General features: G+C 33.0%; 1 protein-coding gene across 4 annotated transcripts; it reads left to right on the forward strand.

The window, feature by feature from the left end:
• The first annotated feature begins 886 nt into the window (after positions 1 to 886).
• Positions 887 to 15,607, forward strand: LOC138932085 (uncharacterized). 4 transcript variants are annotated; one of them, XM_070293639.1, is made up of 16 exons: positions 887 to 1,128; positions 1,750 to 2,402; positions 2,669 to 2,842; positions 3,079 to 3,159; positions 3,228 to 4,799; positions 5,775 to 6,026; positions 6,269 to 6,370; positions 6,583 to 6,687; positions 7,184 to 7,328; positions 7,572 to 10,039; positions 10,273 to 10,680; positions 10,793 to 10,999; positions 11,088 to 11,659; positions 11,748 to 11,991; positions 12,221 to 12,323; positions 12,644 to 15,607. In XM_070293639.1, the coding sequence occupies exons 3-16, from the start codon at positions 2,735 to 2,737 to the stop codon at positions 13,399 to 13,401; spliced, it is 7,125 nt and encodes a 2,374-aa protein (XP_070149740.1). In that variant the 5' UTR covers positions 887 to 1,128; positions 1,750 to 2,402; positions 2,669 to 2,734; the 3' UTR covers positions 13,402 to 15,607. The 4 variants fall into 4 exon arrangements, with proteins under 4 accessions (XP_070149740.1, XP_070149743.1, XP_070149741.1 ...); XM_070293642.1 differs by having other exon boundaries at positions 3,228 to 4,403; XM_070293640.1 differs by lacking the exon at positions 6,583 to 6,687.
• Positions 15,608 to 16,712: the final 1,105 nt, after the last annotated feature.

A 16,712-nucleotide genomic window follows, 5' to 3' on the forward strand; every position in this document is an offset into this window, starting at 1 on the left:
ACACTTAGATAATATTGCAAAATCATCTAGTTAAAGATAAAATCAAATGTATGTAACAATAAGATAAGATAGAGACATATATCCTATTTTATAAATTTATGTACATGAGATTAAATATTTCATCTAAATAACTATGTTAATAACAATTAGTTATTTAAAATAATTTCGAATATAAATATATGTAGTAATTTTATTTATAAATTTATGTTTTTTAAAAACAAACATTTCCTTATATAATGCTATTCTCATATAATGTTATTCAAATAATTTCTATATATCTGGTACATATATTTGCTGTTTATTACAATTAAAAAGCACTGATTTATAAAAGGTATTTTAAAATTCTACTATGTGTATGTGTATGTAATGCGCGCGTGTGTGGTGTGTGTGCTTACACCGAATATGTATGGACTAAACATGTTAAACATTACTTTAAATCATTTTGAGAAACTACTTCTTTTTTTTAAGATAAAGAAGATAATATATGTAATTTGATAATCTAGATAACAGAGAATACACTTCAAGTTATTTTATTTCTAAAGATATACACATTTCTTAATTTTTCATGCGCGGTTATATCATATGAATAGAAAATATAATAGATATGAGAAGAAGCAATATATGGGATAGCCAATCATTTACCATTACATACTACCGAACTATCGTATCGAGAAAAGCGTGAGGCTGATTGGCTATTTTAAATAAGTCACATGTCATTCCCTAGCGTTAACCATGTATAGGAATCATTACGTTTTATCGCATCCCTTCGGTTATTTCGTACCTCCATGGTTACAAAAAGTTAATTCGAGGTGTCGCCAATAGCGATAGTGGCGATCTGGGATTTTATAGTCTACAATGTGCTGCAATGGCAGCCTTGATAAATACATGATGGCCGTTGCCACCGAATAGTGTAACGCGTACATGGAACTGTCGTGTAACTGAAAAGTTTATTATTTTCAGTAGAATATCGTCGTCGCGCGTGCTCCGTGTGCGTTGTTTTCGTTCGGACGAGGCGCGTTGAGCCGCGCCGAGGACGCGAGATCGCACGGAGGGAAATCGCCGCGAGACTTGCGAAAATTCCCAGGAGGAAAACACACGGGGTGGCAAAACCGCGTTCGCAGCGGAGAGGTAATATTGACAATTTTTCGTCGCGACGCTACGCGCATTTTTGCGCGTCAGTCACCAAACACGCGCGTCGCAGCGCCGTCCGCCGGCTTCCCCGGTCGTCCGGAGCGCGAAATTTTCGCCAGATGCTCGCGTTTTCTTTTGTTTACGCCTTGTCAGTCGGGCCTTTTGTTGTGTGCAATCGCGCGCCGCTGGTACCCTCGTAAGTGAGAGTGAGGTGTTGTATATGTGATTCGCTTCATATGCGTGTGTGTGCGTGTTAGTGTGGCTTGTGTGGCACGTATGCTTGCACACAGGCGCGCCAGTTATAACCTCCAAATATGCTTCCAGCTGTCGAATTCGGGGCCGTGATCGTTTTACCGAGATCTCCCGGTTCCTTCAAATTACTATACGAACTAGGCATTATTATTGCCTTGACATGTAGCAACGTTCGATCGTTCGTGTAATATGTTACATCGTTTTCTTAATCTCTCGTTTATCTCCCCGTTTGCCAAAGACACTTTTTGTAGCTTAAGCTAATTTTATCGTGAAATAATCTGAAAGAATTTCCTCGATTATATTGATTTTTATATAAACATTTTTATATGTATCTGTTATATTTGAGTTTGATATTCTATTTTGCAGGACAAAAGTTGCAGGCAAAATCTGTGCAAATAGAAGTGTAGTGTGGGTAACAACAATAGAAACATTTTTATTAAGAAGAAACAATTGCTTCGATGAATATCTGGCGAGCAAAGGCGTAACGTTGTGATACTACACTTAAAACATTTGACAAATATCCAAGAATGTCTGTGAGTTACTTCTTAGACCTGGGATAGGATGTAATGAGAAAGAAATATTATTTATGAAACAACATTTGATATTGTCCTCTGTACATATATTGAATGTGTTGTCATGGGCAAACATTGTAACATTGCTGCATTTATAAATGGATGGAATCCTGCGACAGATGCATTTTAAATATAAGTCTGGATATATTCACAATGCAATTGAGCAGTTATTCTTTAATGGATAAAGTAGTTCAAGAAAGAACTACTTTTAATACACAACAAAGTAATGCCTATAATGGCCAAGAATGATTAGTACTGGAGCAAGATCTTTGGAAACATTAACAGTGTATGTGGATATAAGCACTTTGTGGAATTAATACAGTGCTGCCTGAGCTTTGGACAAAATACGAAATTATATGCATGACAGGAACAGGAGACGTAGGTCGCAGATGTGTTGAGTGGCGCCGAAACGCAAATATTTTGTGCTGCGATTATTAAACAACTTTGGTAAATACAATATTTCTGTTAATAATAGTTAATATATACATATACATATATATACATAAAATTTTAATAAATTTGGACACTAAATACAAAATTTCTTAAAAAGTCAAAACATTCTACCTATATTTATTATTATTATGAATTATTATTGGTATCATTTGAATAAATGAAGCTTTTCCAAATATATTTTGAAATTTTTTTATAAATTACGTTTTAGAAATTTCTGTCAAGATTTATAATAAATAAACTAGAATTTTTTATATTAATAGGAAAGAAACAAAATAAGCTGAAAAGGTGGCTAGACGCTGCCCATAGTAAAGAGGGGCTGCGTGGGCATGCAGCAGCCTCAGTCACGCCCTCTTCTTGGGGACTCAGTATCCTCTACAACTTCCCCGAATGCACGTCCACGTAATAATCCAGTTGCTGTTTTGACCCAACAACAAGTGAGACTATAAAAGCATATAGATTTTTTCAATTGTTTATTTTAATTAAAAGTCCATATTTCTCATATTGTATTTCTCTTCTGTACATATATTTTGTCAATTCAAATATCTATATATTTATTTCATTTAAAATATATAAAAGTTTCAAAACAAATAGATCTTATAAAATTTTTCTGAATAATCTTGAATATTACTATTGAATATTACTATTTAATATTTGCCAATTTTATACATAGTTGCAGCAGTTACAACAACTACAAGCCCAGAATACCAGTGGTCAGTCATTAACATTTGCTTTGCAACAGACATCGAGTAATGTAAGTCACTTTGGTTGATGATTAGTGAGTATTTGGTTGATGATATTCAATGTTGCTCGTTTTTGCAGCCCCAAGAACAAGGAAATGGATCGACAACTGGAAATCACATAGTCTACGTAAACCAGTTAAATCAGTTGAATCAGAGTACCATAAATCCCTCGGGGACTGGTATGGGCCTACCCCCGGCCACCCCCACTTTTGGGGTGGGCCTTAATATGGGATTGCCACTGTCACTTCTAAATACCAGTCTTACATCTCTCACTTCCAATGTTATCACCACATCAAATCCTCTGCTCAATTTGGGCTTGCCGAGTATAAACACAGGGCTGACTGCGATAAATCCTAGCCTGAATCATTTAAATGCTATTAATTCAAATTTGACATCCAATATTGGTTCAAACAATATTAATAATAGTTTGTCCAATCTGGGACAAGATTTAAGTAGCATAAATACAGGAGTAAATACTAGTATAAACAGGCTTAATACGATAAATTCTACAAATATTAATTCTGGGCTATCTGGAGTAAACGCGGGACTGACCGGTGTAAATCCAAATTTGACGACTCTGAACTCATCGAACGTGAATCAGAATCTTACATTAAATTCCAATTTGACCGCTACGAATTCCGGTGTATCTGGTTTATCTGCTATTAATCCGAATACAAATTTGACTACTACCAGTATAAATTCTGGTGTAAACCAAGGTCTTAATAGACCTGTAAATGCCCTGGCAACTGGTCTGACGTCAACTAGCTTGAATTCTAGTAGCGCACAGTTTCCATTCCCAACGATACAAAGCATTCAAAGTATTGCACCGCACATTGTTGGATCATCAAATTTAGCACATATACCAAACTCTGCTATATCGCAGCATCCTAATACAAACATCTCGACAATCTCGCCAATCTCTAATTCCGGAACTCTAACGAGTTCTAGCATATTCACAAGCACACCTAGCGAGTCGATTCATGCAACCACTGCAAATGTGAATCACGCTTCGAACGTGAACCTCACTACGAATATACCACATCTCGGTACAATGCACGCTAATTTATCCAATATATCAACATCGAATGTACATATATCTGCATCTAATGAACCGACTATGTCATTGAGTCATATTTCTTCTTTAAGTTCCTCCCAATCGACTGGATTTCAACCACAGCGACAGTATTCGCAAGGGATAAACCCTGGCTTAAGTGCGTCAGTAGCATTAACGGGCACGACACAACAATCAAATGTGGTCAGTACTATGAATACTGTTAAATCTATGCAAAATATTCAAAACCAAAATATTAGTTCGCCGGGTAGTCCATTTTCAATACCTCTGAAGAGTCCGGCGTCTAATATAGCACCACCTACACCGAGTCCTAGCCCTAATCGACTTTTACTTAGAAGTCCGGCTTCAAACTCGATACAATCCAATCGAAATAGTCCGAGTCCGGTCGGCACATCGACCTCGAACAGTAATTTTAATATACAAATGCAAAGCCCTATGCAAAGTCCGATGAGCGTTAGCCAGATACAGAGCCCTGTACTTAGCCCATATCCCCCTGCGAAAAGCCCTCATCTATTAGGCGGGAATAATTCTCTCAACAATAGAAGCCCAGCGCCTGGAGGTAGCCCTGGTCCACCTGTGGTAAGAACACTTATTCTGCATAATATTGAAATTATATGTTACAATTGCTTATATTAAGTTGGACTCTTCTATAGTTTTAAAATAGAATGCGTTAAAAAATGAATTCAATAGAACATTTCTGTTGATATTTCTAATTTTATCTTTTTTCATGAGTTTTACTTTTATTTTTTTATTTGAAAATTTTTGTGTATTTCGTTATGTTGTTAAAATATATTTTTGTTATTATTCAAACTTGTCATTTTCACATCACTTGAAGTGCCAGTCGACTGAGGTGTTTACTTATTCTTGTTACAATCATATTTGATTATGTTACATATAATATAAATATTTTCCACATACAACAACACAACTCATTCATTACAGGAAATATGATTCGTTTTTTGCATGCCATTATTTGTACTTAATAGTATACATTAGTAATTCTATATCTGACAATAGGGATAACTAAAGATTCCAGTCAATTGGGAGAGATCACAAGTCTTAAACGATGTGAAAATAATAAAAGTGTACCCATAAATCTTTTTCATATTTTATATATCTGTGTTAAAAATATATGATAAAAATTTTCTTTTCTCTCTGAGAGAAAGAAATTATTTATTACTCTAATTTTCAAAATATACTCAATTTTATATACAAAATAAATTTATATTATATAAATAAAAAAATATATAAGAGCTATGTAATATAGCTATGTTTCACATATAGTTTATATATCTTGTATATATTTTCTTTATCAGATGTTCTTTCTTTGTAAATTTTTGTACTTAAATTTATATTTTTTTATCTCTTTTAATTTGGTATGCATCTCCTGTAACTGTTTTTGGATGACCACTGTCTGTACTTTCTTTTTTACACTCTTTCCCTTTTTCAATTTTATTTATTTATTTCAAAAAAAAAAATATTATCTTAGAGCATATGATAAGTATATATATTTATATATTTATTAAAACTTTGCATTTTTCATGTTCCACACAGGTTAGGCCTAATACACCCATACTACAACAAGGGATGCAGGTGTTACAAATAATTCATGGCACACCACAGGGTTATCAGTCCACCCCAACTCAATTGGTGACTAGAACCCAATTATTTGGAAATCAACAAATCCAAATAGCGGCGGCCAAGCCCGCTAAGCAACCGCCGCAAATTCTACCAAAACCACCAAATCAACAAGCTGTTACTTCTCAGCAAAAGCCACAACGAGCTACTACTACAATCACAAATCAAGTATAGTCCATTTTTTAGTTAAATAATATTTACGCATCTCTTTATTAAGTTGTTAAATAATAAAATTAATTGGATATTAATCATATTGTAAATAAATTATTACATCATTTTTTATCACATTAACTTTAGAGATAACTCAAAAATATTTATAATGCTACACATTTTTATATAAGATATTTTATTCAATCTTCTTTGCTTTTTAATAATATATTTAAAGTATATATTTCTTTTTCTCTTTAAAGGTAACACAACAGACTCAGCCACAACTAGTTCTTGCTGGACCACAACCAAGTCCCACTACAGCAACAATGATTCCAACAGCGCAAGGCTTGCTATTGAATCAGGTTATTATTATAATATATTATATCTTTTTTATATTTCGATTATATCTCATCTGCATGTTCATTATATAGTTAATGAAAATATATATACATGAGGCCATGTTATATGAGATATTTTGATATGCTTTATATCTATTGTATAACTGCTTACTTACATTTCTATTATCACAAAAAGTTGCTTTATGCTTCATTTATTTGTCACATTTCAAATGTAGGTATTGCCGTCAACTGGACCTGTCATTGTACAGCAACAACCAGGAGGCGTTCAACTCATACTAAGGACGCCAGCAAGCGCGCAGCAACAAACACATACTGCACAGGTGATGGTTTCATTCGTTCATTCATCTATGCTTCATAATTATAATCATTGCTTATTAAATTTTTATATTGAAACGACCATGCACTTTTCATTGAAAAAAAAATATCTTAAAAATGTTATATACTATAAGAATTATTTATTTAATTTTTTATGAATTAAAAAAATTTCCTTGTATTTTGAACATACTGCCATTTTGATATACATTTTGATATTTTGAACATACTGCGATTTTGATATACATTTTGATATTTTGAACATACTACTATTTCGATATACTGCCCAATGATATTCAATTGTTTTTTGAATTTATATAAATTTAATTTGACAATAATGTATAATTGTAATAATACATTTACAACATTCCAATTAAATTAGAAAAAGTAAAATGAAATTTAGTTGTGTTATAGTTTTACATTCTATATAAAATAGATAATTTTAGTGGAATATATATAATTTATTTTGAGATTTAGATAAATATGCTTACTTTATGATTATAGTTAACACAACAACAGTTAGTAAGAGTTGTCACAGCACAAGGTATGCAACTACAGGGAATTACACCTGCATTCTTTGCTGTACCCAATGGATTTCCTCCAACTGCTTCTCCAGTAATAAGACATACTCCATCTAGTCCTGCACCATGTAAGTTTACTATCAAATAGCAATATTGTAGCAAAAATAATTATAAGAGCACTATTATTATTATTATTATTATTTTATTTATATTAAAAATATATGTTTAAAATGCTAGAAATATTTAGTCAACTAAATTAAATCCTAATTTTTTTTTTTTTTTTTACAATATAAAAAATGTTCAAATATTCAGTTGCTTCAGTGTATTATGGAAAATTTGATATTGATCTGCCATACTTTTGAATTCTACAGCTAATTCAGGAACTGGCAATTCCATCGTAATTCAGAATGCTATGGTACAAAGTCCCCAATCACAAATCGCACAAGTCACTTCTGGCAATACCACTGGCAATGCTTCGTGTACACAAACTGTCTCAGAGCAAAATTTATTGCCACCTCCTAAGAAGAAAGCGAAAAAGAAGAAAAAGGCTAAACGGAAAGACGATGAACCACCGAAACTAGATCTTGCCAGTATTATGAAAATATCAGGTATTGGGGATGACGATGATATTTTTGATACCGAATTGACAACTGAAACCGAGGTTCCTTGTCAAGTTTTGCAACAAAGTGAAACTAATTCCGGACAATCGTTGAGCCAACTTTCATCGCAAGGAACAATTCCTACTAATTCCACTCAGAATCTAATCCAAGTACCTGCAACAAATACAACGAACACACAAGCATCTGTATCACAGACATTCAATAGTCAGCTTGTTGCCCAACTTCAGATGCCTGTGCAAAATGCAATATCGGGACAATTGCGATTAGCAGTTGGAGAAGACGGTAAAGTTGTTTTACATCACACCCCGGAACCTAATCAACCTGAAATAGATTCAGCAACCGCGCAAGCTTTGATACGATCTCTGACCCAAGGTAGTGGACAAAATTCGCAGATTATCTCGCAACTTTTCGGTCAGGCGCAAAACACATCGCAGCCTGCTCAAAGTACAACTCCACAGAGACCGAAATTCGTCAAATCACCTTTATCCAGTGGAAATCAGGTCTCTACTAATATCATAAGCTCTACATGCTCGCAAAATATCATTTGTACCACTAGTCCACATCACAGCCAGATATGTTCAAAACCAATGAATCAGCAAAAAAATATTAATATTGTTTCTCAAGAGACCAATTCAATACCGAGCGTCTGTGTTCAAAACAACCTTGGACCATTGCAATCACTGGATATACAAACGTCAAAGAATGTAAATGTACAAAACCTAATGCAATCTAAGTCCTCGAATCCTACTTTATCGCAGAGCGGTAATGTTTCTCTGAATACTTCGGATATTTTGTCCGCAAAGCCGTCGCCTACGATGTTTAGTATACAAGGTCCTCGAATGTCTAATACGAATCAAACGAATTCTAATCAACAGAATTCCAACATTTCTCTGCAAAAATCTAGTCAGGTACGACTCACGAACGCTTGTATAACTACCAATGTACGGCAAAATTTGGGGAAGCAAACACAACAACAACAACATGGGGTTCATATGCAGAAATCATTGCCCGGTAGTTCAATAGTACAAAACGATCATATATCTAAAGCTAATCAAAGTCTCCAACAAACAAGTCAACAAGAGACTCTAACGCTTCAACAGGAGTCACCATTGTTTCAACATAATCAGCAGATTACTGCGCAAACTGTACAAACTCAAAATGTGCAACAGATATTTGAACAAAATGTACAGAGTTCAAACATTCATCACAATTCCATGAATATACTACAGCAACAAAGCTCCTGTAACACTATGCAACAACACGACAGTATGAACGTTTTGCATTCAAGTATTCAACAAAATACAATTAATGTATTGCAGCAAAATACTGCTGCTAATGTTCAGAATATAGAACAAAACTTACAATCAGGAACTATTAAAGATATAGCTCATACGCAACAGAATGTCATGACAAGTCTACAGCAACAAAACACATCTGCTGTTTTACACAACACGAGTGTCCAACAAAATGTGAATGTTCAACAGCAGAAAGTAGTGACGGCGAATACCTTTTCTTCCGTTAACGCGCATCACTTTGAATCCCAAAACTCTGCCAATGTTTTACAGCAAGGAATTAATACGCAACAAAATAATCAGAATCAGAATATATTGATTACAACTACTCCTGCTTCTAACACTCCTACCCAACAAAATGAATCTCAAAAGGTAGAGTCTCAAGGTGCAAATATACTCAGCTCAGCGGCGAACAACATATTGAACAATGCACCAAAAATTACACCTGAAATTTTAAATGCGTTGAGTAACTTAAATCCTAACGATCAGCTATTAATCGCCAATGCAAACGGGCAGATGCAGGTGATCAGTCAACAGCTCTTGCAACAATTCCTGGCCGGACAGTTGAATGCGACGAATCAGACGCAAAATCAAAATCAGACGCAGAAAATAGTGATCGGCGAGCCAGATGCGACTAATCAGAATTTGCAAGGTGTCCAAATCAATACTCCAACAAGTCAGATAATCGTGAACAGTTCTGGTGGAGCTCCGACAATTCAAAATAACATTCAAAATATTGTTGTGCAAGCCGCACCATCTCAAATGCCACCACATATACAGATTCAAAATTCCAGTTTCCCTAGTCAATTTATTGACAACTTGAATCAACAGCAAATTAAAAACTTGGGTAATAATCAACCAAAGAAAGCGAAAATCGTGAAGAAGACGAAAGTTGCCGTCACTGCTCAAAGTATTGTGAATTCACAGGTATGTGTAAATAATATAAGCATATTTTTTATTTTTATATCTTCAAATCTGTTTTATCTATTTCTTGTTACTTGAGATTATTTTCAATAATATATTGACTTGCATCCAAAGTTCTAAAAATGTATTAAAATTAGAAAATCTGTATAATAAAAGTATTAAAACATTTACATACATCATGTGCATTTTGGCTCTTACCATGGCACTTCTACTGCAAATTTATTTTTACTTTTTAGACGACGAAAACAGTAACTGTTACTCGACCGACAATGGTCGCGGCGAATATGTCTAATTTACAAAAAGTTGATAATCTAAATAAGACGAACACTATGGTATCGCAAAATACAAATCCTGCTAAGAGTGAATCAGCTCAAGTTATAGCAAATGGTCCTTTGGTTTCGTCCTCTGCTAGCAGTCATGTGTCAGTTCCTTCAAATGGTCAAATGGTACAAAGAATACAAACTATCCAGCTTCCTGCTCAAAAGCAGCAAATGCTGAAAAACATTCAGTCACAGATTCAATCTATTTTATCTCGAAAATCTGTCACGCCAAATAACCTGACATTAAGGAAATTATATGAGGAACAAGCAAGAATATTAGCTAGTGGGAAGATTGTTAGTAGTACTACTCATCCTGTGAATAGCGTAAGTATATTAAAAATGACGATAACTAATACAAAAATACAAAATAATCTTCGCGCGCATTATGAAATTTAATGAATTTATGTATTTAATAAGTAATATTTAATCCATTTAGACTGCCGAATCAACATTCAATGTAAGCCTGGTTTCAACAGTTGCGTCAAATGTACATCTACAGAATTCATTTAAGAATCAGACATCGGCAACTCAAACGCAGACTCAAACTTCCACCATTGCCATGCCAGTAACATCTCAAAGTCTAAATTCAACTACGTCTGCAACAATGCCGAGTAATACTAATATTAATTACATTAATATCACGGTAAGTAGAACATTACTATGAATATTTATTTTGTGGATATATTATATGTTTTGTATACACATAGATATGATAATCATGATTATTACAGAGCATTAACTGCACTTCGCCGAATGTGCAAGGACAGCAACCAACTATATCGAACACTGCGACACAGAATATACACCAAAGTACGCACACCAAGCAGCACAAGTTTTATCAAAATCATGGGAATCAGATGTTGAATCCGTCCTCTGCGAATATGCAAATCTTCTCGCCACCGATTACCTCTGCAACAGCAGCTCTGCAATTACAAAGCAACGCACAACAATTAACTCAAGTTCAAACACAGCAACAGCAGACAAGCATGCAACAATCCACGCAATGTCAAACAGATCCATTGGACATCAAACCAAATATACAAACACCGAGTCCTGTGAAACAAGAACTTTCTTCTCCTATTCAGGTTCAGATTCAAAGTGGTTCACCTGCAGGACAAGTAACTTCGCCTAGAATGATAGGCAAGGGAACGCAGAGGATGCAGAGTCCTGTAAACACTGCTGGTAATACGACGAAACAACTTATCAGTCCCAATAGCAACTCGAGTCCTTTAATAAGTCCGAGGCAAGGCGTAAAGAGACGTGCGACTAGTCCAATTTGTAGGCAGTTGAATCGCGGCGATTTGTACGTATTTATATATAAAATTCTGTCACATTTAATAATTTAAGATTCAATGATATATTGATATATTTAATTATACTATTACTTGCAGAGTGGAACAACAGCTAAAAATTGATCAAAATGGTGCAACCAATCCGGATATGAATACACCATTCTCAAGTAAGCGTGATGCTTGCAAACGTTTAGTGAGATACCATTGTTTAAATGAGCAAGTACTAAGTCCCAAGGATTTGGCAAAAGCAGATGAAAGATTTGAGGAGACGGCAAAACATCTGTTGGGCAAATTCAGCGCTATGATGAATAAATATACATACCTTCTTTTAATGGAAAGCATGGTATAAATAATATGATTTATTTATTGAATATAATTATGATTGTTAAATTTAATTTTTGATAGAAATTTTAGTTCTTTGCATATTAATCATGCACAAAAGTGTTTCAACTTGAAGTTAAAATATTTAAATTGTTTACATCAATTATTATTGCTCAACTTATTATATTCAAGAAATGTTCTAAATATTCCTTTTTAAATAAGTGATTGCATTAACATTTTTGAAATTATAGCGTGAAGTGAGGACATCAGAATTGATGATGATTGATAGAACTTTTGTGGCTGAAGAACAAAATATTCTCAACAGGTTACGAGAACAGGAGACAAAAGTTAATGGTAAATTATATCTTTATTATCTCTATATCGATACAATTATAAAATTAAATATTGCATGTATACATGTATTTGTTCCTTCTAGAATTACAAAATTTTCTATTTTGTTACATCTCTACTTATTTCATATTTCGAACATATACTTTCGAAACTATATACACACACACAATACACCATATTGTTTCTATGTTACCTACATTCCTAACAAAGTTGTTTACTTTCTCTCTTTTTTGCCATATCTTTTTCTTATTTAAAAAGTTGTTTTTAACATTTTGCATATATGCATATATATGAATATATATATTGCAAATATAAAATTGCAGAAGAGTTTAAGAAAGAGGAAAAACCGTTAGTGCCAAAAGTTGAACCTGGCCTTGTAGAAGAGGACAAATCGACATTAACATCACCTCCTCTAGTGAACGTATCTGTAAAACGTGAACTAGAGGATGACTTCCCGAGTGATGAAATGGAATGTAAACCAGTTATTAAGACAACAAGCAGTACCAGTGGCGATTACGATGAGTGGTTGGAAATCCAGAAAGAACTGGGAGTATATCCATCCACTGCAGACACCTTGAGGTGTAAAACCGGTAATAACGGTAATAGTGGTAATAGTGCGTGTGCTGTTACGGCTGTTACGAGATCATCGAAAATTGAAAGAACACGAGCGAACGGCGAGTGTCTTCGTGCGAATGTACCTAGTGTCTCGAATATGATCATAAAGGACGATTGTGAGCAAGATGTAACTCCAACGTCTTTCGATAGGCGTTGGAGTAGTGCCACTGATCTCGAGCGAGATTTGTTAGAGGATGCTGACAGCTTGGACGGATTGGCTTTGCATTCGCAAGCGCAATGTCCAAGTAGTAGTGTGCATGTAACGAGTAGCGAAAGTGGTAATGTCGGCAACGAGCATGACGAAATTACCGCGCAAGTACAATCTGCCATTGACAGCATTCTCAATCTTAAAAAACGTCCTGCGAACACATTGTCCGGCAGTAGTAGCGGTAGTTCGTCATCGCAGTCCGGCGAATCGAAAGACACTGCGTTGGATCAAGCAGTCCGCAGCATTTTAGGCTCGTGACCCTCCTTTAGTAAAGTATGTTAAGAAATGAAAGTTTATAGTGAATATCAAGCTAAAATTACGCGTTTTAAGAATTTTAGAGGAACTATAAGTCGATTTTTCATGGTTTTCTTTTTTTGTCGATATCGTGAATCTATCTGTCATGAGAAATGTGTTTTAAGATCACTGATACAATAATCTTCAGAACGATTGTTTCCAATACTGCATATCCTGAAGCGCGCACGCGCATACACACTCACATATACACACATATACACAGATAGTTATTAAATTATTTGTATAAATCATATGACTTTATATTATTTTATTTATATATTATTCAGCAGAGGCAAACTGGATTATATATACATGTGGTGCAGTATGACACACACACACGCGCGCGCGCGCGCGTGTGTGTGTGTGTACATTATATATATACGTATATACATTATATATATATATATGTTGAACATTTCAATTTATCAAAGATTGTTTTTGCAATGGCAATAATTATTCATAATATACAAACATGTATACTTTCCAGTAGTCTAGCTGTAATAAAACCACCGCGTAAATTTAATTATAGCAGCAGCTGTACATGTGAATAGATTAGATAGATGACTCGCTCAGATTTTACAATATGCCACTTTGTAATGTAATTTTGTAAAAAGTAATTATTTAAAGCAACTTATTCCACTTTATCGGTAGTACTTGTAAAAGAATCTTATTGATACTTAAAAATGGGTCGGTGAATATTGTACATACGTGTTTTTAAGGTATATTATTAATATTATTATTGTGACTATTATTTGTATTATTGTTATTGAGATTTATTCTCAGAATTATTATTATTATTGCTATTAATTAACAACGCATCATCATTGGAAACGACAAAAGCAAAAAGCGAGAAGTAAAAAGGGAAGAGCATAAGAGACTGATATATAAGATCATAAAAATGTGAAATGCAAATGTATTCAAAAAATGTTATCGATGATACAATGGGAAAAAGGGGAGAATAAAATAATGATTCCATATATATATAAATTTAAATTTCATATGAAAAATGACGAAAATATTGAATAAAATTCGTTAATTTTAGGTCTTATTTTTCCAGAAATAAAGTTTTGTTGTAAATGTAAAATGAAATATCTTTATTTCGTGTATTCAACTTATTTTTTCATATATATAGATTTACCTTTTTTTCCAAAATTGTGTTTGTATCACCAATAACAAATTATCTTATGTAACGTATATGTAAAAGAAAAGGGAACATACAATTTTTATGGGTATTACTTTGGATTCATTTCTATTTATGATATATATACAGTCTCAATGTTATGACGCAAAATCAAAGAAACAAACTGTTTCTAAATAGTATATAGTATTTCACAATATTTTTTTCTTTTTTGGCATCACATACAAGCTCGCAATACATATGTGAGTAATTGATGGATGTATATTGGAGAGTGCATGTGTGGAAAAAGAATAATTATGTAATGATCGTTGAAATCTTTGAGAAAGTCAAAGTAATTTTTCCGAAATTGATCAGCGTCAGGTACATTCCCATATCATATTTTTATTCTTTGTTTTATCGTAATATGTGGACAAGGTTTATATATATGTCCTAAAATTATGAGAAAATCAAGACCTGAAATTATTCCGATTTTTAAGAGATTCTTTTACAATACTGGAAAAAAGGCGATAATAATATTTTTTGCAGATAAAGTTTTATTATGTGAACTCGCGCGCTTACATATTCTTTTTCTACATATATCAAGAACGACTCTCTATGCACAGTGGAAATGAAGCGTTTTCTGGCAAAAGCAATTCAAGACTGACGTATATACAGAGAAAAACAAGCAAAACTATGTAATGTATTACAGTAAGAAATAATAATCGTTTGTACATACATAATGTTCAATTACACTCTCGACGGCAATCGTGACTTAATAAGAATTCTTCACAGATTTAAAAATTTGAATATACTAAAATTCTTTCGAGCCTAATAAATTGCCGATATTTCACGAGTACATATATAGAGTACATTATCTTATATCCCTATCTGTGTGCTGTGTTTAAGCGAATATTACATATTTTGCAAGTTGCAATTGTTAAGTATTAACAACGAGATGTAACAAATTGTTACTAACAATACAACCGCTGACGAGAGTGAAGACAAATGGTACACACACATACACAGTGATAATATATATAAATATAATTTAAAGGTCATTTTATTTTAATTGTTGTCAGTATACCCAAAAAGAGTATCGTTATTTTTATGTAACATAGTACATTATCTCTATATATCGCAGGATCATATATCTTGTATAAAAGAACAAATGGAATATAGTAATAATGAAATTCGAGAGATACAAGCATGATACATAAGACAGTATACGAATAAGTAATCAAATAATAAATCTTATACATATTTCATATCTTGCAGAAGAAGACATATGCATAAAAAAAACGATATTGTATATTTTTAAAAGTGTACAACTTTTTAAAGCCGATAAAAAATTCCATGCATCATGTATGTATAAATTGTTACCATTTTATTATTTTATATAAGTATTCTTTTTAATTATTTTTTATTGCACTAATATTCTTAGTTCTGAATATCAACAATAATAGCAGTGCCTATAAGACAAAAATCAAAACAAGTATAATTTTAATAAGTTTAATTTTTTCTTTCAATATATATATATATATATATAAATATGATACTCACATATACGAGTAAAATATTTTCCATGTCAGATGAAGATTAGAAATACTTTCCATGCCAATAATATCATGATTTTATTCAAAAAGGGGCTATGCTATATAATACCTGCTATATATACATTCAATCACAATACTAAAAAGTAATATAAATATTTCATATCGAAAATCATTTTTACATCTTTTTTCTTTCTTACATATTTTCTTCTTTTTTTCACAAAGTACACGTATATATATGTATACTTAATTTAGGTGAGTAGAGAAGCATGCGAGAAAGTGACTAAGAATAACTATATTTCTTTTACTTTTTGCATGCATTAAAAATAAAACAATTATATAAAAACATATTTAAAATTAAAAACATATTTTGTGTGTTCTTTCAGAGAAAACATTTAGAAAGTGTGTAGAACAATATGTAGTGTGTAGTCACATTTCAACTCAACAAAAAAATATACACATACATGCACATATATATATATATATATACCTATATATAAAATATAAAATAAGTTTATTTGTAGGTTCGTATCTGCGCATACGCGCATATAATTTTCAATATAGCACCTACCCTCTACTCCATATTCCTTGTATATATTCCGTTTAAC

Source organism: Polyergus mexicanus, unplaced genomic scaffold (genome assembly GCF_030449975.1).
Source record: "Polyergus mexicanus isolate NDT 795.1 unplaced genomic scaffold, iyPolMexi1.0 SCAF_3, whole genome shotgun sequence".
Lineage (NCBI taxonomy): Eukaryota > Metazoa > Arthropoda > Insecta > Hymenoptera > Formicidae > Polyergus > Polyergus mexicanus.